This window comes from Pinus tabuliformis, chromosome 8, assembly GCF_031772625.1.
Source record: "Pinus tabuliformis cultivar Carrire ecotype Pingquan chromosome 8, CPIR1, whole genome shotgun sequence".
NCBI lineage: Eukaryota > Viridiplantae > Streptophyta > Pinopsida > Pinales > Pinaceae > Pinus > Pinus tabuliformis.
Genome location: NC_142294.1, coordinates 1,920,882,710 through 1,920,906,309, shown reverse-complemented (window position 1 = coordinate 1,920,906,309; position 23,600 = coordinate 1,920,882,710). Strand labels below are relative to the sequence as shown.

Sequence of the window (23,600 nt, the reverse complement as noted above, 5' to 3'; positions counted from 1 at the left end):
TCGGACTTAAGGGATTAGATGACGAAAAAGGACTTTCGGAGTTGACTTTACGTACCTTTTTAGACTCTCTAAAAATGAAAAGGACCGAGTTATCTTTGTCGTTAGACTCGTTAAAAACATTAAATAGCGACCAACTTGTCTTTAGACGAGAACGAGTTTCAATATCGCTAGGCTCGTTAAAACATAGCGATGGGTTTGCCCGAAGGGCAAATTATAGAACAAGCATATGTTATCCTCCTCAAGCTTGACAAAAATAAAGAGGTACTGGTCAGCAATGACTGGGGAAAAATTGGGAAGAAACTCAAAGAACTTTATTGGTAGCAAGTCACTCTTGAACATGACACTTCCACTCTGTGCCTGAGTCGGGTTAGGTTGTTTCATTCACCGGTCACATCGCCATGGTCTCACCATACCATCCACCTTTGGGGTAAATGCTACCAATCCATCACACAAGTGTCGCCGATATGTTCAAGAGAAGTCATCCAGAGAAGTCAACCGTGTCCCATCCACTACCATACATTATCCTTCATTCTTTCATGACCGCCACCCTGAACCGTATATCATCAGATCGTTTTCACCTCCATAAAAATCATTTGCTCCGTTTCGTGTCACTGATGTGGGATACATCAAGGCCCTCCTTTGACGGATCGCTTCTTGTCGACATCAGTTCATTATCCAAGAAGTTGATCTAGGAACACCCCCTTCAGTACTTTGAAGCTTGCATGCCTCAATGGCAAGTTTCTCACTTCCGGCGACAGGTATACATCAATGACCTTCGACCGAAAGATTTTGCGTGGTGTTCGACGCTAAGTCCTTTATTCACACCACGTGAATTGTATTGCAGTACCTTGAGGGTCATTATCATTATCGGTGATTCCTCTTGCGCTTGTTAACGATTTACATCATTGACTGGTAATCAAGCGATGTCTTTCCATGTTCGACTTCAGAACATTTCTCACATGGATCGAATTGTACTTAGAGTGAAGATCGGCCGAGATTGAAGACCCCAGATCTAGTTTCATCCATCCGGGCTGCGATATATATTCAGGAAAAATAAAGACATTGACATGTACAACATTGCAGCACAGATAATCATCCTACCAAAAGGATGATGATTTCATCAAAATCATCAGTCTACCATCAGACGATTGTCTGTCCTATGTACATAAAAATGAATTTATAAAGCTGAGCATGGGAATGCCCACCTCAGCCAGATCATGAAAACAGTATGAAAAATAATGTATTGTATTGTATCTTATTACAGGTGTCCTCCCAGCATTGGAAGAACTTAGGATCCTCCTAATAAAGCATTTCACCCGATAAACGACCTCACACTTTAGGGGGCAACTGTTATAGACATTTTTGTGCCTTACATCATTGAGCATTAAATGTCCATAATCCAAGGGATCCAAAGTCCCTAAAAGAGTTGTTCCTGCCCCTAAAGGAACAAGGTCAACCAATGACAGCTTCTCCCAGAAGTTCTACACCAAAAACAACTCAAAAACAGTCAATTCAGGATGAATTCAGAGGCTCCACTAGTTGCCTGCGTTGAAATGCAGAGGCTACACTGGCTAGGTGCACTGCAACGCAGGTGGAAGCACTACCAGGGTGCGCTGAGCGGGAAATGACAAATGGCAAGCTCATTCAACGAGGTGGAAAGACCCTGGAAGCTTCCAGAATCTTCTCCAATGACACTTGCCTCAATGAATTCGACTAGTGATGAGTAAGAGGCTCTCAACCTCCAAGTGGAAGCAAGAACTGACAGAGAGAAGCCACAAGTCAAAGCATAAGCTGACTCATCCTCTCTGCTTAGATCTATATATGGATCTCTCACCCAGAGGTTCAGGAGGCTGGAATTTTGTACTTTGCAGAGAATTGCTGTTGGTTTGAGATTGAGGTTAGTACATTGGGTGATTTATGCTTTGTTGGAGGAGAGGAAGGGATTCCTTTTCTGGGAGGTAGATGCTGGATCGGAACTCACTTGGTTGTATCTCCTCTTGGACTTTCTTATTCTGTCAATAAACTATTTGTGTTTCTCCTACATGCTGTGTACCAATGATGTTTTGTTATGCTTACATGTTTAGCTTAATCTGATCTTGAGCTTTTTATGAATGTATATCTATATCTTCGTGTAGTTTCTCTCTCTTGTGATCTTGCAGGAATTCGGTGAAGCTGGGCCGATGAAGGAGCAAGGAGCTGGGAGCTACTGAAGAGAGGAGTGATTTGGATCAACAAACTAGCGGAAGACACAGGTTAGTTACATCCTTGCTCCTCATTTACATCTCATAAAGAAGAATACTCAATTAGTTTACCTTGTTTGTTGCTAAGGCACTATCACACCTTAGAGTGGGATAGGGGCATTCCGAATTGGATACTTTTCCCAACAACACTATGGAATAAGGGTCATCATATACTTCTCCCATTCACACTGCCTCTACAATAAATATTTCATTGGACGAGGTACCAATAATAAGGGATACTTTTTCATGTTGCGTCTCCTACAAATTCCAAAAATGAAAAATATTCATAGGGTCCAACTCCTTGGGGCTCTAAATTGGCTATTGGTTGGGAAACACATATGAACACAATTCATACTATTGGATTGGACTATGTCCTCTCCAAAATTCGGGAGCTAGAATACTCTGAATGGATTTCATATATTCATATCTTGAGATAACTCATTGAGGAAGCATACACTCTCTCTAAAAAATCCTTACAACTTCCCTTGGGGTCTCTTAGGAAACAATGAGTTCAGCGAAGTGCATATGTAATGTCCGTTTGTTTTAGTAATTTATTTTTTCTTACATTTTCTTTTTGGAAAGCAATGTAGAAATGATTTATAGCGAGGCATACAAAAATGTAAAATGTTTTTTTGGAAAAATAACTTCCAAAGAGAAAATTCTTTAAAAATGGATGCAACAAAGATGTATAGGCTTTAAACTTTACTGGCACTAGTAAGGTTCAAGATGTAAAAGAAAATAATGAATATAGTTAATTATTTTTGGATTATGGTTATTGGAATGATCATAGATAAGGTTTTAAATTTTGAAAGTATTCTCCAATAGTCTTCTAAATAATTGAAATAAATTCAATTATTATAGATATATTCTAGCCTTAAAGGTTAGTTGTATTGGTAGAGTTCCTAATGTTAAAAGTACCCTATTAATGGGAGGTCATTGGATTCAAGCTTTGGAGGAAATCCATCGCTTCCAATATCATGTAAATAATGAAATTCAGGGTTCAAATTCCTTATGTGTCAAACCAATCAAAATAAAATTTAAAATTTAATTTATCAAATAAATTTGAATGATACTAATATTATAATAAATTTATAATAGAATAATAACATTTGATAGGAGTCCTATTTTAATGAGACTAGATATCTTTAAACAATGTCCAATAAATTCTTTTGAATTTAAAAAAAAATTAATTAAAACAATAACCAAACTTAAATTAATGACCAATAAATTCTGATGTAAAAAAATTTAAAAATTTAAAATTTAATTTATAAAAATGAATTTAAATCATACTAAAATTATAATAAAATAATGACCAATAAATTTTGATGTAAAAAAATTTAAAATTTAATTTATAAATATGAATATAAATCATACTAATATTATAGGTTGGGATAAAAAGAAGTTCCTCTTTGAAACTTTAGTCACTCCTGTTATCTTATATGGCTGTGAAGTTTGGGGCTGCAGCATCTCCAGAGAATCATGGAGAAAGATTGAGCAAATCCAGAAGCGTTTTATAACTTATAACTTGAAAATTAAAAGTAATACACCCTATCCTATTCTCCTTATAGAAGCAGGTCTTTCCCCTATTGAGAGCCTAGCTATGCTCAGGTTTCTGTTGTACAAGCACAAGCTCAATAACATAGACGATCATAGACTTCCTAAGCTAGCTTTAAATTCCAACCAAAACCACCTAAGGCTTAACCGAGGATGGCATAAAGACACAAGGGCCTGGTTAAACTATTGGGAGATCAATGAGAATGATGCTTTGCAAAACATAAATAACATTAAAGATATTGTTACTTCTAAGTTCAAAGAAAAATTGTGGCGTGAGAAAGATTTAGCGTCTAAAAGAAAATTAAGTTATTATAAGAAGGTCATCAACCCCACCCTTGAAGATCAAAAGTATCTCTCTATTTTAACTAGCTCAAAGAAGAAAATTAATATAGCAAAGATTAGAACGAATTCTCATGAGCTCCATAGTGAAACAGGTCGTTGGGCAGTTCCTAAAACACCATGGACGGAAAGGATCTGCCATATTTGTGAGAATAGGAGCATCGAGGATGAAAACCACTTCCTCTTAGAGTGCCCTGCATACAACCACATTAGATCTCAATTTCACAATCTTTGTTATAATACTGACCTTCCTAGCCTTTTACAATGCCAAAATTCTAGTGAATTCGGGAGGCTTCTCTCCAAGCTTTTTGAGCATAGGAATAAAATCTTAAATCAAAATAAATAATTTGTCTATTTAGGTCCGATAGATCATTATTTGGTCTCAGTGGACGTTAACCATCATCATCATCATCAATAAAATAATGACATTTTACACAAGTCTATTCTAGTAAGACCCAATTAAATTTAAATTATATTAATATTATAATACCTTTATAATAAAATGATACCAATGCCCGACAAATTTTAAAACTCCATATATTGATGAAAAAATTTAAAATTTAATTTATAAAAATAAATTTAAATCATACCAATATTATAATAATTTTGTAATAAAATAATGACATGGCGGTTTTCCATATTCACTTCCTCCTTGTTCGGAGAAATCTGAATCCTACGAAAATGAATCATTTGGGATCAAAAATATAGATTTTTGTTACTCAGCTATACCTTTCATATCGTTTCTCCCGGATAGATACCAAGATTCCTCATAAACTAAATAAGAGAGCTCTTGTGAACTAACTAAACTAAATAGATAGCTCTGGGTTGGGAGAGCTAGTATTCTCAAATGTGAGGTTGTAATAAAATAATGACATTTGATAGGAGTCTTACTCTATTAATACCAAATTAAATTTAACCCATATTAACATTATAAATTTATAATAAAGTAATTAAATTTTGTAAGAGTCATATTTTAGTGAGACTAATAAACTTAAAACAATATCCAATAAATTTTTAAAAATATTTACATTTAATTATTGTTTTTTGTTAAGTGATTTGTGTTTATTTATTTTTGGGAAATAATAACTCAAGGGCATTTAAGTTTTCAAAATCACCTGGGGATCGCAACCGCCCTAGGCCATACCAGATACGCTGCCAAAATCACCCAAGGATCACACTTGTCCTAGGCCACACCAACCCTAAGCTGACTGTATTTTAGCATGTGATAAGCCCTGTCCTAGGCCACACCAACCCTAAGGTGACTGTATTTTAGCGTGCGATAAGCTGTCAAAATCACCCAGGGATCGCACCTGTACTAGGCCACACCAACCCTAAGCCACACCAAACCTAGGCCACACTAGATAAGTCGCCAAAATCACCCAAGGGATCACACTTGTCCTAGGCCACACCAACCCTAAGCTCACTGTATTTTAGGGTGTGATAAGCCCTGTACTAGGCCACACCAACCCTAAGCCATACCAAACCTAGGCCACACCAGATAAGCCGCCAAAATCACCTAAGGGATCACACTTGTCCTAGGCCACACCAACCCTAAGCTGACTGTATTTTAGCATGTGATAAGCCCTGTACTAGGCCACACCAACCCTAAGCCACACCAAACCTAGGCCACACCAGATAAGCCGCCAAAATCACTTAAGGGATCACACTTGTCCTAGGCCACACCAACCCTAAGCTGACTGTATTTTAGCGTGTGATATGCCCTGTCCTAGGCCACACCAACCGTAAGCCACACCGAACCTAGGCCACACCAGATAAGCTGCCAAAATCACCTAAGGGATCACACTTGTCCTAGGCCACACCAACCCTAAGCTAACTATATTTTAGCGTGTGATAAGCCCTGTCCTAGGCCACACCAACCCTAAGGTGACTGTATTTTAGCATGTGATAAGCCGTCAAAATCACCTAGGGATCGCACATGTCCTAAGCCTAGCTGACTATATTTTAGTGTGTGATAAGCCGTCAAAATCACCATCGCCCCTGTCCTAGGCCACACCAACCCTAAGGTGACTGTATTTTAGCGTGTCTCCTCCCCTCGCATGGGGAAACCACGTATGTGAGGTTTGATCCTGGGTCACCTTACTAACTAGACTCATCCTCAACCGGTTGTGCTAGTAGCACTTACAACATCCAAATTAGGCCCATCCTCGATCATTTGTGCTAGTAGCACTTGACAACATCCAATTATTTTTGAAAACAACTTTGAAATTTGATTTATAAAAATAAATTTAAATCATATTAATATTATAATAATTGTAATAAACTAATGAAATTTGATAAGAGTAGATACATCTTAAACATGTATTTACCAAGTTACGAAAATCTAAAAAAACATATATATGTGTGTGTAATTTTTCATTGTTTAAATTGTAATTTTGAATATTTTATTATTGTTACTATTTTATATTAAAATATAGATAAATCACATATTTTTATTAAGAAGTAATTAAATTATTCTACTATTAATTTCTTCTCCCCTTCTCTCTATCTATATGATTATTCAAATAGTTTATTTAAGTTGGATATTAAAATATTTATAAAGAGAAATGCAAAATTATTTTTTGTTTCTATCTTTTAATTATTTTATGTCTATAAAGTTCATATAAAATTATATTACTTAACATCTAAATATTTAAATTATAATTTCAATGGTGAAAATAAAATATTTTTACCAGAGCTCTACACCTCTTTCATAGTGGATTGTAATATTAACAACAAAACAAGTGGGCACAATGAAAATGGAATTATTGATGTTTTAGGCATAGTCTAAGTTAGGAAATGGCATTTTGGGCAATACAAATTTTCGTAATATTGTGATTTTTTATTGTCCAAAATGCACTTTTGAATGCATAAATGGATTCAACACCCTTAAAATCCCTTTAGGCAATTGATCATTGTAGGATAAACAACTTAAACTTGAGATCTAAAAAAAAATACATGAATTTGGACATAAACATTAGAAAAAAATGTTCAATAAAGAGTTATTTTGTCTATTAGTTAGACCAGGGAGAATTTTTATAATGTTTCTAGTTAAAAATAACCAAATTTGTATAATTACTTCAATTTTTATTATAGTCCATATTGTTCTTTTATTTAGAGTATTTTTTTTAAATATATATTAACTCCACAATGAACAAAAAGTGAAATTAGTCATCACCATCATGTGGGTTATAGAATGGATCAATCTCCACAACCATATCTTATAAATTATTAATCTCCACGTTTAATTGAAAGTTTTCTTTAGTGAGTCTTTTCAGACTTTATAGTGTGGGTGAAAAAATTGAGGTGAAATCTTGATTTGTGTTATTTAAATTGGTTTTTGGTTGTATATATGGATTCAACACCTTAAAAAGCCCTAGGCACTTGGATTTTGCAAAAGTTACCCATCAAGTTTGTGATTGCAAAAGTTACCCACCAAAAAAACTTTCAAAAAATCTCATTGATGATGATGATGATGATGATGGTTAACGTCCACTAAGACCAAACTTTGGTCTATCCGACCTAAAAAAACTAATTATTTAGTATTATTTAGTTTGATTTAAGATGTTATTCCTACGCTCAAAAAGCTTGGAGAGAAGCCTCCCGAGCTCACTGTAATTTTGACAACTTAAAAGGCTAGGAAGGTCAGTATTGCAACAAAGATTTTGAAACTGAGATCTAATGTGGTTGTATGCGGGGCACTCTAAAAGGAAGTGATTTTCATCCTCCATGTTCGTATTCTCACAGAGATGGCAGAACCTTTCCATCCATGGTGTTTTAGGAACTGCCCAACGACCTGTTTCACTATGGAGCTTATGAGAGTTCGTTCTAATCTTGGCTATATTAATTTTCTTCTTTGAGCTAGTTAAAACAGAGAGATACTTTTGATCTTCTAGGGTGGGGTTGAAGACCTCCTTATAATATCTTACTTTTCTTTTAGCTGCTAAATCTTTTTCACACCACATTTTTTCTTTGAACTTAGAAGTAACAATATTTTTAATGTTATTAATGTTTTGCAATGCAACATTCTTGTCGATCTCCTAATGGTTTAACCATGCCCTATTGTCTTTATATCAACCTCATTTGAGCCTTAAGTGGTTTTGGCTAGAATTAAAAACAACTCAATTTAATTATATCTGAAATATATATATATATATATATATATATATATATAATAATAATAATAATAATAATAATAATAAAATTTGATAAACCTTTTATTTTAGTGAAATAAACCAACTTAAAACAATATCCCATAAATTCTTAATCTTAATCTCCACATTCATTTCTGCGTTGAAAAAGACTTTAAAATTTAATTTATAATTTTTTTTTTTTTAAATCATATTAATATTATAATAATGGTTTTGGCTAGAATTTAAAGCTAACTTAGGAAGTCTATGATCGTCTATGTTATTGAGTTTGTGCTTGTACAACAACAACCTAAGCATAGCTAAGCTCTCAATAGGAGAAAGACTTGCTTCTATCAGGAGAATAGGATAGGGTGTATTACTTTTAATTTTCACGTTATAAGTTATAAAACGCTTCTGGATTTGCTCAATCGAGGGTGGCATAAAGACACAAGGGCCTGGTTAAACTATCGGGAGATCAACGAAAATGATGCATTGTAAAACATAAATAACATTAAAGATATTGTCACTTCTAAGTTCAAAGAAAAAATGTGGTGTGAGAAAGATTTAGCAGCTAAAAGAAAATTAAGTTATTATTCATCAACTCCACCCTAGAAGATCAAAAGTATCTCTCTATTTTAAGTAGCTCAAAGAAGAAAATTAATATAGCAAAGATTAGAACGAATTCTCATGAGCTCCATAGTGAAACAGGTCGTTGGGCAGTTCCTAAAACGCCATGGATGGAAAGGATCTACCATATATGTGAGAATAGGAACATCGAGGATGAAAACCACTTCCTCTAAGAGTGCCCCACGTACAACCACATTAGATCTCAGTTTCACAATCTTTGTTACAACACTGACCCTCTTAGCCTTTTACAATGTCAAAATTATAGTGAGCTCGGGAGGCTTCTTTCCAAGCTTTTTGAGCATAAGAATAAAATCTTAAATCAAAATAAATAATTTGTTTCTTTAGGTCCGATAAACCATTATTTGGTCTTAACCGACGTTAACCATCATCATCATCATCATATGAAAATAATTACGATTCCCATTCCCATACCATCGTAAAACGATTTCCGATAAATAAGAATTCGCTCAAACCATCGTAAAACCATTTCCGATAAATTCTCCATATCTACTCTCGTAATTGGAAAAGAAAGATAAAATTGCATATCTACTCTCGTAATTGGAAAAGAAAGATAAAATTGAATATTCATATGTTTAAATGTGACACAGTGCGGCATGCCAGCCCAAAATTTTGGGGTAATAATAATTGTACAAAGAACCTTCCAACTACCAGAGATCCCAAGCTGTCGGATATTGAATCCCCCTCAAAAGTGTTATGTGAAAACCAGGTAAGCATGATCTGCAGGGAACGAGATGTCTATGACGTCATGGAGTCCATATTTGTGGTGGTATTGGGCCACTTCTCAAAACTGGAATGTTCTCAGCGTAAAATATATGATAATAACACTTTAACGAGGTGCTTTATTTTGTGGGGAAAAATTACTGAACCTGTCAATGTATTTACTCTTCTTTATCTCATCTTTGAAGAGACAAATTTCGGGCTAGAGGCCTGGAAGATATGGAAAAGAAAAACTGGATTGAATTTTCTTGATCTCTTTAGTGAAAGAGATAGAAAGTTCAGATGATATAGTCTTTCATCATAAGCCTGAGATATGGAAAACAGAAAAATAAGCCTGAGATATGGAAAACAGAAAAATAGAAACTCCTGGCATGGTGGATAGCCAGATTAGAAAGAAGAAGCTTCATTTTCTGTTGTTTCCATGGCTGGCTAAATGTACGCAAGAATGTGTAACTGTGGCTGTGAAATCCTGCTTTGAAATTTGGAGCTCCTTCCCGCAGGGTTCGAGACTTGAACACAGGAGAGGTTCAAGCTGGTCTTTGTTTATATATATTTCGAATCAATTGGGAAAATTGTACTCTCCTATTGATTATTTCTCTTGGTAATTTTTATTTTTATTTTTTATAATGGGTCTAAATATCTTGAATAGTCCAACTTATTCCGTAGGACTTGCTTGTTTGTTCCAATCCCCTCTCTGTGAAGCTAAGAATGTTTCTGGGAAACTAGCCTATTTCACTCGTTTTTATTCATTTTTAATAAAAGTAAATTGTAACCAGCATTCATAAACACAATACCATGTAATAGAAAGAAAACATATTTCAAACATAGAAATTGTCTAGTGAAAAGAAAGAAAAAGAGTTATTCACCCATAATCATAATCCCCTTCTTTAGAAATATATCTCCCCGCGTAGAAAAAGAGTTATTCACCCATAAGCATAATCCCCTTCTTTAGAAATATATCTCCCCGCGTGCCATTGGTTCCAGCACTCGTGCGCCTGTACTATAGCACAGTATTTTCCGTGAAATCAAGCAATTTCGAAATTGATAATAAATGCGTATGATAAAGCAAATCCAAATGGAACCCCATAGTGTAGTGAGACAAGTAATTGTGCTAGGGTCTCAGGGAGGGTCGATGGTTGGCGGGTTGGTCTGATGTTGTTAGTTTGGTCCGATGGAACGTGTTTGGGCCGAGGGTGCGCGGTGATGGACAGGCAGGGGTTCGCAGTGTTGGTTCTAAGGTGTTTGGTCCTCACGCAAGGCAGGGGGGTTGAAGGAAGAGTCCTCTTAACAAATTGAGAGCCATACATTAGTTTGATGGCGAATACGGACGTCTTCTTGTGATAAGATCAGTAACACATGTGACTAAAAAACAAATTACCACAAATAATAGTTCAAATACTTATATTTGTTTGTATGTTTGAACCAACCACAAAATTACTAGGAAAGGGGGGTGTTCCACCGAACCAATGAGTACGGTATTTGAATACCAGAACCCATAACCACCTCTCTCGAGCCAGTTTCTGCTTCCAAACCAATTATTTGACTAATAACCTTAATAGATTTCTTTGAGACTTTTCGTGATCCCTACGAGTTAGTGACCACCAATTATATGACTAGTAACCTTAACACGTTTCCTCGAGACTTTCCCTGACCCCTACCCGTGACTAACCACCAAGCTATAGTTTAGGATTTCACTGGCACCAACTCAAAAATCCTTTTCTTGGTAGCCTCATGCCTACCCTCAACAATGTTGCCAATTATATGACTAGTAACCTTAACACGTTTCTTGGAGACTTTCCTTGATCCCTACCAGTCACTGACAACCAAGCTATAGTTTAGGATTTCACTGGCACCAACTCAAAAATCCTTTTCTTGGTAGCCTCATGCCTACCCTCAACAATGTTGTGTTTGAGGTTCAACAACGTTCCGTTTGAGGTTCAAAACACTTGCAACTTAATTATCCTCTCTTAGACCTCCTCCAACAAGGTACCAAGCCTTCAAGGTTGCCTCGGGCTTTCTTTCCTCTCATCCTCTTGGCTCAATTTTCCCATCTGAAATTATTTATCTCTAGGGAGAGGAATAAGTGTCTTCTAAAAGTCTCGTAAGTGAGACTCTCATTTGGCACTTTTTTCCCTTAATTTTATGGATGACCATAATTAATATTATTTATATAAAAATAAAATAAACATTTATGTTTATTAACCCTTCTTACTAGGCCTTTCACATGGCCCACAATTTTGTGAAGTCATTTAATTACTTAGTTGTATAGCCTAGTGGGGTCATACATCCTTGTACCATAGTCAACAATCAAACAATATAATTCTCGGGATTCACCTTCAACCTTGGTAGCCGAGCATAATTATCAATGTAATTCCATTATGTGTTATTATGAGAAATACATGTTATATACAATTCAATGAAAATCTATTGAGGTACTAGGAGACTTAACAGATAAACTATGATAATATGTACACATTTCTTTTGGGTTTCAGATAATAGATGAATTATCACATCCTGGAAATCTTGAGACCCTCCACCAGGCGCTCTCAACATTAACTCAGCTTAAACTATGCTAATATGCACACATTGCTCTTGGATTTCAGATAACAACTAAATTGTCACATCCTGAAAATCTTGAGACCCTCCACTTGGCACTCTCAGCATTAACTCAGCTCATACCATATGGGACACTTGGTCTCTTGGTTTCCCTTGATCACTCTAGGTATCAATGAGACGGTTTAGGCTTTGAAAGGACAGTTAAGGGCTCCCTCCGATCTCCCTGTCCACATTGTCATTCTACCTCTTTATTGTCACAACTCTGCAACCAAACCCTATGGCAACAAGGGTTTTGGTTGGAAAAACTCTTTTGTAATCCGTGGTCAGTGCTGGTAGATTTTCTTCTTTAGTTCCGTTAACTGTTATGGCATTTTTTTGTTATTTCTCACCATATATATATATATCTATATATATATATATATATATATATATATATATATATATATATAATTTTTATTTGGTTATTAAAAGTGCCAACCTACATGGAGGGTTTTTCCGTTGAAGGGTCCCACCGTCCAACCATCCCTCACGAGTCAGGCACCCCAACAACCTTCCACGTAACACTAAGGGTTTAAGTTTTTTTTTCTTTACTACTTTATCATATTTTAGAGAATTCCTATAGGGTTTGAATTACCTTCTTCCTGTAGCAGGGGTTCGACTAAGCTGCACCGAAAACCTTCGCTCCATACGAGGTACAAATTCTTCTTGGATTAGAGGTTTCCATTCCATGAAATAGTTTACTTAACCTATTATTTTGTTTCCTTTATATATATATATATATATATATATATATATATATATATATATATATATATGTCAATTGCTAATTGCATGGGATGTTGTTTTTTGTTGACTATATGTAAAAGGGTTCTCGTTTTTCCTCAACTTACTATTGCTACGAAGTTATTTGTTAGGTTCTTATAATACTAGTACATTACCTTATTAGTATTTTCATTTTAGCCCTTATTGTTATTGTTGTGCCCAAGTTGTCCCCATATTGTTATTATTGTGCCCCATAGAAGCCCACTATTACTATTGTTGTGCCATTCCATTATTATTGTTATGTCGACTCTGATTATATTGTGACCCCTTAGACTCCTATATATAGAAAGGAGGTCTTGTCATTTGTATCATCCAAGAATTGTTCATTTTTGTAATGTAAAGGAGGTTTTCCCCTTGAAGAGAATGATTTTGAAGTCGTTGATCTATCTTTTATTTTATTTTATGAGTTGGTTGCATAACATTTGGTATCAAAGGTTTGGATTCTATGGTTTCGCTGCTCCAAACAGTTTATCGTGGAATTTTTGTTATAACGTTTTTTCTTTAAAGTTTTAGAAGCTGAAATTAAAACCCATTTGAGCAAAAGTCTTGAGGAACCTCGGGTCCTAATTTCAGAGCTTTTCTCACTATATTTTCAGAGAGATGATCCAAGGAAGTTAGGGTTTTTGTAGGCTCCCAAATTACATCCAAAACATGTGACCTTGGGATATATTCTCTCTGAGCATCGGATTGAAATTTTGTAAGAGTTTACAGAAATATGACAAAATATAGTTTTCTGTGTATCGTTTTCAAGTCCAAAGGTCAAAACAATGACATGTGGAAGGTCGTAGAAGTCCGCTCTATTGAACCTGTCTATAATCAGGTCATCGTGGGAGATTTTGCATAACTCTTTCATGAAGAATCCAATATTGGTCAGACTGGTGGGGTTAGAAAGAGGTCTCAGAGGGCTACCAGAGGACGCGATTTCAGAACTTGGAGATACGAAATTACAGAGATAAAATAGACTTAATATCGAGCTCCTACAAAGAGAAAAAATGTGTCTAGTTTTTTTGAAAATTTGCATAAGTTTGTTTTGAAAAATTAGTTTGAAGTGATTCAAAGGGCATGGTGAGGCATAATTATCATTAATTGACGCGCCAAAGAAAAAAAATGGAAACACCTAGTAAGCAACCAGAAATATCTACGATGACTCATGAAGAAAAGGAAGAAATGCAACATGATATATCAAAATTATGAGACCAATTGCAACAATTTTTACACTCACAAAAAGTAACAAAAGCTAAGATGGATGGTTTTAAGAAAGGCATGGAAACTAAGATGGATGGCGTGGAAGCTAAAATGGATGGCATGGAAGCTAAGATAGATGGTATAGAAGCAAAACTTAAAGGCAACATGGAAGATTTGAAGATAGATTTGACAAAGTTGCTACAAGAAATGTTTACTATTGGAGAAAGGGTAGTAAAGGAAACTCATGATGAGAACAAAATAAATGTTAATCATGATTTCATAGACTCTAACGTTGGATTGAAGACCCACGATGTTCTAAAGATCGATATGAGGAAGTTTGATGGCAAGAATCCGTAACATGGATACTACAGATGGAGCAATATTTCGATCTCCATAATGTGCAAAACACACAAAAGGTACGCATTGAAACTTTATATTTGGAACCCAATTAGTTTGTATGGTATCAATGGCTTTGCTCTTGTAAACAAATTATCACTTGGGAAATTTTTATGCAAGAAATGATAGCAAATTATGAGGATACAAAAAGCACCATCTTTTTTATCCAATTGATAAATCTCAAACAAAAGGGTTAATAATGGAGCACATTGAGGACTTCCAAAAATTGAATATAAGGGTAAAAGGTATTCTAGAGGAGCATATGACTGATGTGTTCATAGGGACTTTAACAGATATCATCCAACATGAGGTTTGCCTTTGGGAACCTGATCATTGGAGAAGGCATTCAGGTTGGCAAGAAAAATTGAAAGCAAAATTATGGCAACAAGGAAGCCTGCCACTCACAACTATAAAGATGGAAGTGTTGTTGCCCCTAGCCTTCCACAACCTACAAGATTGACACCACAACAATTGGAAGAAAAAAGAGAAAAAGAGCTTTGTTACAATTGTGATAACAAATACACTAAAGGTCATAAATGTGCTGAGAATAAATTATTTTACATAGGTTGTGAATATGAGGAAGAAAAGGAACAAGAAACGTCAAAAGAAGAGGATATACACCAGGAATAAAACCCAGAGAAATAAGAAATGAATCTGAGCATATCTTGTAATGCATTGGCCATAATTACAACTCCTCAAACTCTCAATATAAAAGGACATATCAAGAAGAAAAAGGTAATAATGTTGATTGATTTGGGAAGTACCCATAAGTTTAGTCATTGTAAGATAGCCAAGAAATTGAATTTCTTCCTATATCCAACACCAGAGTGTCAAGTGATGGTTGCAAATGGAGGAACCATAAATTTCTTTGGAAAGTGCCATAATATCAAGCTATCCATGGGAGAATATGTATTGAATAGTCCAATGCTTTCCATTCCAATTGGTGGTGTTGATGTTGTACTAGGAGTCCAATGACTACAATCTTTGGGTAAGATAGCTTTTAATTTTCAAGAATTTTTCTTGAAATTTTTTTCGGAAGGAAAGGAAATTAAGGGGTATCGCAGGGAGTCCCATAAAGATAATAATCTCTAATGGCATGACAAAGCTTCTAAAGAAAGAACAACGAGGAGTAATTGCACAATTATGTTCGCTAGAGGTTCCCACATTGAAATCGTCTATTTCTCCAGATCTCCAAAAAGTATTGGACAATCATTCCAAGGTATTTGAGACTCCCAAAGGCCTCACACCTATTGTGATCATGATCATGATATTCATTTGATTCCAAGAAGTGTTCCTCCAGTCATTAGGCCTTACAGATATCCCTACGCCTGAAAGAGTGAAATTGAACGTATGGTTGCAGAAATTCTAGAGGCTGGTATAATTCAACCTAGTCAAATTTCTTTCTTTGCTCCAGTGGTATTGGTGCACAAGAAGGATGGATCATGGCGCATGTGTCTAGATTATAGGGAGCTCAACAATCTCACTATTAAAGATAAATTTCCCATCCCTGTCATTGATGAATTATTGGATGAATTGCATGGATCAATGTACTTCACCAAGTTGGATCTTCGTTCATGATATCATCAAATCATAATGAAGAATGAAGACATTTCTAAAACAACATTTAGAATTCATGAGGGTCATTATGAATTTTTGGTCATGCCTTTTGGCCTTACTAATGCACTTTCTACATTTCAAGGTTTGATGAATTCCATTTTCAAACCCTTCCTTAGAAAATTTGTGTTAGTATTTTTTGATGATATACTAATATATAACAAATCTTGGAAGGATCATGTTCAACATGTTGGCAGGGTGCTCAAACTATTGGAGGAGAAATAATTGTATGTAAAAACATCCAAATGTTTCTTTGGAGTACAAGAGGTGGAATATCTGAGTCATATTGTATCTCATGAAGGTGTTAAGGTAGACCCTAGAAAAATTAAAGCCATTAAGGAATGGAAAATTCCCACATCCATAAAGAATCTACGAGGATTTCTTCGGTTGACAAGGTATTATCGCAAGTTTGTTAAGAATGATGGGAGAATAACAATACCTCTAACAACATTATTGAAGAAAGATGCATTTTCATGGACTCTAGAAGCAACGAAGGCCTTTGAACTTCTTAAAGAGGCAACGTACCAAGCACTGGTCTTAGCTACACCGGACTTCAAAAAAGCCTTTATTGTGGAATGTGATGCCTCGGGAAATGGAATTGGTGCTATTTTAATGCAAGAAGAAAGACCCAATTTTTTCAAAAGTCATCCAATCAAAGGAAATTATTTACACAAATCTATTTATGAGAAAGAAATGTTGGCAATACTACACGCACTTAAGAAATAGTGACCTTACCTAATGAGAAGACACTTCAAGGTAAAAACGGATCATGATAGTCTTAAATACTTTTTAGAACAAAGATTATCTTCAGAAGAGCAACAAAAATGGGTCACAAAGATGTTGGATTATGAATTTGAAATCATCTACAAAAAGGGAAGCAAAATGTTGTTGCAGATGCACTCTCAAGAAAGGATGAGGATGTGGAAGCATTGCTCTGTGCCATTTCTATTATCCAACCAAATTAGATAAAAAAAGAAAGGGATGAATGGAAGAATGACGAAGAAGTGTGGGAACTCATTCAATAGTTACAACAAGATCCCAGTATATCTGATACATTTAGCTGGAAAAATGATTCCTTAAGGTACAAATATCTCTTATATATCTGTAAGAATTCCAAACTCAAACAAAACATTCTTATGGAATTGCACACCTCTCCCTTAGGAGGGCACTCGAGATTTTTAAAAACTTAGCACAGGGTTAAGAAGGAATTTTTTTGGGATGGCCTTAAATATGATATTCAAAATTTTGTGGCGGAATGTTTGGTTTTCCAGCGAAATAAAGTTGAAACAATTAAGACCCTAGGTCTATTACAACCTTTATCCATTCCAAGTTAATGTTGGGAGGAGGTTTCAATGGATTTTCTCACAGGTTTACCCAAGTACGAAGGAAAAAGTGTCATCATGGTGGTAATTGATAGACTTACCAAGTATGCACACTTTTGTGCATTATCTCATCCATTTAAAGCCATTACAATTGTTACTGCATTTATGGAAACAATTCAAAAGCTACAAGGAAAACCAAAGATTATTGTAAGCAACAAAGATCCCATTTTCACTTGAAATTTTTGGACATAATTATTTTCTTGTCTGGGTACTCAATTAGCTCATAGCTCATCTTATCATCCTCAATCTGATGGGAAAACTGAGATAGCAAACAAATGTTTGGAAAGATATCTTCGTTTCTTTGTATCAAATGGTTTCCTCTCGCTGAATGATGATATAACACTTCCTTCCATAATGCGGCAAAAATGACCTCATTTATGGCACTTTATGGATATCATCCACCATCCATCACATCATATTTAAGAGAAAATTCTAAGGTTCAAGCAGTGGAAGATCACATCGAGCATCAACGACAAGTTCTCCAACTCTTAAAGGATAACCTAACTTTGGTGCATAATAGAATGAAACAACAGGTAGATCAACATCACAACGAAAGAATTTTTGATGTAGGTCACTGGGTATTTCTACGACTACAACCATACAAACAAATGTCCCTCAAGCAAGCTAAGAAGGATAATAAATTATCACCAAAGTATTATGGTGCGTACAAGGTGTTACAAAATATTGGTACTATGGCCTACAAATTGGAGCTTCCTGCAGCTTTCCGAGTGCACCAAATTTTCCATGTTTCATGCTTAAAGAAGGTTATATGTGACAAGCTCCCAGTTCAAACAATATTTCCAAAACTTGACAAGGAAGGAAAAATCATATTGGAACCTGAAGCAGCCACAGAAACAAAAACTCGATAGTTACGAAATCAATCAATTTCAGAGTATCTCATCAAGTGGGAGAACTTACTCACTAAAGATTCCACATGGGAGGGTGAAAATTTTATACAGAAGCATCCAGAAATACTCAAGCGTTGAGGACAACACTTTTTTGAAGGAGAGGGACATGTTAGGTCCCTATAATACTAGTGTATTACCTTATTAGTATTTTCATTGTATCCCTTATTGTTATTGTTATGCCCATGTTGTCCACATATTGTTATTATTGTGCCCCATAGAAGCCCACTATTGCTATTGTTGTGCCCTTACATTATTATTGTTATGTCGACTCTGATTATATTGTGACCCCTTAGACTCCTATATATAGAAAGGAGATCTTGTCATTTGTATCATCCAATAATTGTTCATTTATGTAATGTAAAGGCGGTTTCCCCTTAGAATAGGTTGATTTTGAAGTCGTTGATCTATCTTTTCTTCTATTTTGTGAGATGGTTGTATAACATTATTTGTATGCGGTCATGCAACAACTGACTCTTACACCAGGTTCTTTCTATCTTCCAGTTTTTTTTTTCCTTGACTGGAATGTTACACATTGTTTAGTTTAAGGGCTTCGAGCCTCATACTTTCAAAATTGTATGTTTTGTTCCTTGCTTCAGGGCTCCTACTAGTGTTTGAATATTCAAACTATAGGCTAGCCTGTGTTTCCTTATCATGGAACTTATGTACAAATTAGAGGGTTTATGTATTTTTATTTTGTACAAATTCAAAGGAAAATATTGAGATATGTATTTATAATGTTTTGAAAGGTTTTATTTTACTCAAGATGATAAAAGGGCTCTTATTGGCCTTACAAGTTAAACCCTTTATTTGTAAGTTCCTATAGATGTATTTGTCGAGAATTATAGTAGTTGTTGTGCTACTCCTTTATTAAGGATGTAGTTTCCTTGGATATTAAAACGTTTAATTCTTGTGGATTCATATATTAACGATTGGTTTACGTTTGTTATTGTCCATCAATGTTGAGTCTTTATTTGGTATTTTCAGTGTAAATTCTTTGTTTGGGTTTCATAAGTAGTGTTCTCATTTATTTGTTTACCTTGCTCAAAAACTTGAACTGGTAATAATACTAATTGCTTTCTTTGGATAACTCATTCGTGGCATATTTTGATTACCAGAATGATATGTAAGTCGTATATATATATATATATATATATAGATATATATTATTTTTGTCACGGTAGGTACTACTAATTCCAACAAACTAAACAGGGCTTGTGTAACGCCTTCCTCCCACATCTACCCAAGCAAGTGACCAGTGGGGGTAAACATGTGACGAGAGGCCACTATGATATGATTCGACTTCCTAAGTCATGTTAAGGAAGTGAAACTGACAAAAACACACCATACAAACATTCAACATTAGCATTAGGACCCTTAGGAACCAACCCAACCTTACTGCCAATCAACCCCTGAGTCCCACTAAGATTTGGACCACTTGACCTCTGGACGATCTCATCTATGGGCATGCTAGCATCCAAGGACTTTTGGATGCTCTCACAAGCCTGCGAGCTAGCGTCTAGTGACTATTTTTCTCATTTCTGTGCTAGCTTCCTTGTGATTTAGCCACTTCTTCATGCCTAGAGCCCAAGTCATTTCCCACAATTAAATCACATCTTCAAAACTGTAAAATAACATGGAAATAACAGTACTAATTCAATTACTTGAATAATACCTTGAATCGACCCCTACTAGCCATGACAAGCATCTGTCAAACATATCATGAATATGTAATCTACATGTGTGAATAACAGATCTGAGCATAGGGGTCTCATACTTATCTGAGATTCTCTATGAGGCATTATTTCCTTGTCATTATAGTTGCAGTTTCATCCATTACGACATAGATACATTGTTCATTCATATACAAGTAAACACAAGATGGGAGATATGCATAGCTTCTATCATAATCCATATTCATAACCAACATAATAACAACAGAAATACCAAGCATACAATAACCATAGAATCCAAAAATAAATTAGTATAATACTCATGAGATAACAAGGAGAAATAACCTCATATTAATAATGAAACATCCAACCTAGTATGGGACTACCACGTTCCACCCGAACGTAGAATGGCTGAGCCAAATCTCTCTTCATCCATTCACCCCTGTGTCATATTCAAAGCATGAATGTGGGATCTCATCAAACACATCAATCAAACAATCTAGGGCTTCCGTAGGCCATCCACCTCAACCCATCAAATAGTGATTCCACCTCACGGTCGCACTTCACAAAACCATCATAAGATCGATCTCTATCCCAGCCTTTGAGTGCTTCAGAGTGTTTGTCCAACCAAGTCTCTATCACTACTAACTCAACCCACAACTTTTACCAAGCTCTAGAGAGTTTTTCCAACCAAGGCTCCACGAATAGTAACTCAATGCACCAAGGGCTTCAGAGAGTTTTTCCAACCAAGTCTACAGGACTAAGAACTCAACCCAAGTTGTTACAAGGCTCCATAGTGTTTGTCTAATCAAGGGTCCAAGGATAATAATTCAACCCAAGCTAAGGAAACATGAGAACCAACCATTTTTTTTTTTGAAAATGAACCCACAACCTCCATGGCTATCCAGGAAATGATAAGGCTAGGAAATGCACTGTCAATCCTGACCATCCTCCATGTAGATGATGAAAAACAAACAAAAAACCACATGCAAATGTCATGCATGCCAAAACTAGTGAGGAAAACATACATGCAACTCGGTACCTACAAGAAAATCCCACTGTAGTTGTTCATCTCGATGTCCTCTTGCACTTTCCTACGCTTCCTTTGCCTTCTTTCTCCAAAAATCCAAGTATGCCACACCCTCCAAGAGTGCTCCAATAAAACTCTAAGTATCGAGTAGTATGAGAGAGAGAGAATAGAAGCGAGCTCCACCATAACTGGATTAGCCAAGCTCACACTGACCAAGCCTACCCACTGAGCCTCATGAGCATTTTTATTAATGAGGCTCTATTTTCTTCAATTTCCATTATTTTCCTTCATTTTCTTCCTCAGATGCAACCTGTGACCTCTCACATTCATTTTCTCCTAATTTCCATTGTTTTCATAAATAAATGCCACTTTTCCTTTCCAAAGCCTTAGTCATTTCCTTTGCCATTTTCCTTAGCCATAATAAATTGAATGAACACCCACTAGGATTTGTTTCCCACCATTCAACTTGGAATACGTGTCCCATGACCATGGTCTTATATATTTTTACATGAATTTTTAACCAGGGCTATCACAGAACCCTCCCCCTTGGGTGAACATTGTCCTCTGTGTTTAATGACACCTATAACCAACAAGACTACTAAAAACAAAAAATACTACCCATGGAGCTTTATAACGTATCTCGTTGCAGTATTTATAATGACTATCTTCTAAAACATACTGTTTACTAGAGATTTATAACACAACTCATTACGATATTTACACTAATAACCACATATACACAAATACACATTTGCTTCAACCATAAAATAACCATACTATTTTTGCAACTTTATAAATCCAGCTCGATAGTATTTACAATAATATACACTTATATACATTTGCTCGACCAACAAATAAAATGATATGATGCCTGTATTAATCAATAAGGGAATCCAGAGGCTCACACCTCCACCCTCAAAAATAATACTAGGATTCACCTCCTTCCCAGGAAGTCCAAAATCCACTGTAAAAGTCAAATCTGCATCCAATGTCCAACGCTATAATCTCGCACCACTTTTCTTCTCAGTGAACAGTTACTGGGTCATTGTTCAAGGGTGCACTCCCAACGTGTATCTGATTCCATCTGGTAATGCTAATGACCAAAGAAAATCCATGCTCGACCTTCCCTTCTCTGTTACACAATCCCTCGGCTGACCCGGACACCTCCTTCGATGCAGTCACACACCTTCTAAGTTCCACTGGCACCCCCATCCCGTGCAGTCCATCCCTTGGTAAGGATTCCTCACATCGGACGATACAAAAACCAAGGCATATCCCTTCCTTAAAACCATAATACCGGTTATAACATATTCATGGAAATCAATGGACCCTATTGGGTACGAGTGTCCTACAATGGCTCTGCCCTTGAATGTTTTACCAACATACTGTCTCTTGTTCCAATTTCCCTCACTGGTGCTTCTAATTCTCGTAGTCAATTTCAACTACCAAACCAAGCATTTTCGTGCTTCCTATACCAAGCACATAACTTCCATTAGGTTTAAAATAAATTGAAATAACTTCAAATCATACCTCATTGGTGGCCCATCAATAAGGTACACTTGCAATCTTGTTTACTTCCTATCACAACAAGTCAAACTAACATCTTTGATCAAAGCATCATTTATAAAGATATTATATCAAGTTAACTCAAAATAAAACCATCATAGATCAAAATCATAAGTCACATGTAATCATCATAAACCAGAATCATAGATCACATATAATCATCATAAACGAGAATCATAAATCATATGTATAATAAAACTGAAATAAAATATTGATACTTATCCTTTAATCAATCCTTAGCTTCTACCTTATCCTTACTCCGTATGCACTCTGGATCAATTACCACACACGAAAAACACTTAGTGCCTTCTCCTCAACCATATGCACATACACATGGTGTAAACTACACACACATAACCACATGTGATATACAACGCCATGCAATGCATGCATCTACACTTGACATACAAATCATACACTTAAACCCAATGTACAACACAACACAATACATACTCCTACATCTGATGTACAACACAAGACATATACATACATAGCATAAAACACAACGAATACATATGTCATGATACCATAACTACACAATGCATATACATAGTACTGCATGTACACAACACAACCTCTACGACATCCACCCAATACCACATGTACACAAGTACCACATGTACAACATGTACACAGTACCAATTGTACACAGCGCCACCTACACAACATCACATGTACACGAAACCACCTGCATAACGTGTACATAATGCCACATGTACATCATACCATCTATACAATGTGTACACAACGCCAGAGGCACACAACACCACATGCACGACATGTACATGACACCACATGTACACAACACCATATGCATGACATGTACACAAGACCACCTGCACACAA

At 35.8% G+C, this 23,600-nt stretch overlaps 1 protein-coding gene across 1 annotated transcript in view; it reads right to left on the bottom strand.

The window, feature by feature from the left end:
• Window positions 1-9,392, bottom strand: part of LOC149244182 (uncharacterized) — a 45,216-nt gene extending 35,824 nt beyond the window's left edge. The window contains exon 1 of the mRNA XM_089371462.1: window positions 9,303-9,392. Coding sequence (XP_089227588.1) covers window positions 9,303-9,392 — 90 coding nt within the window. The remainder of the gene's footprint in view (window positions 1-9,302) is intronic.
• Window positions 9,393-23,600: the final 14,208 nt, after the last annotated feature.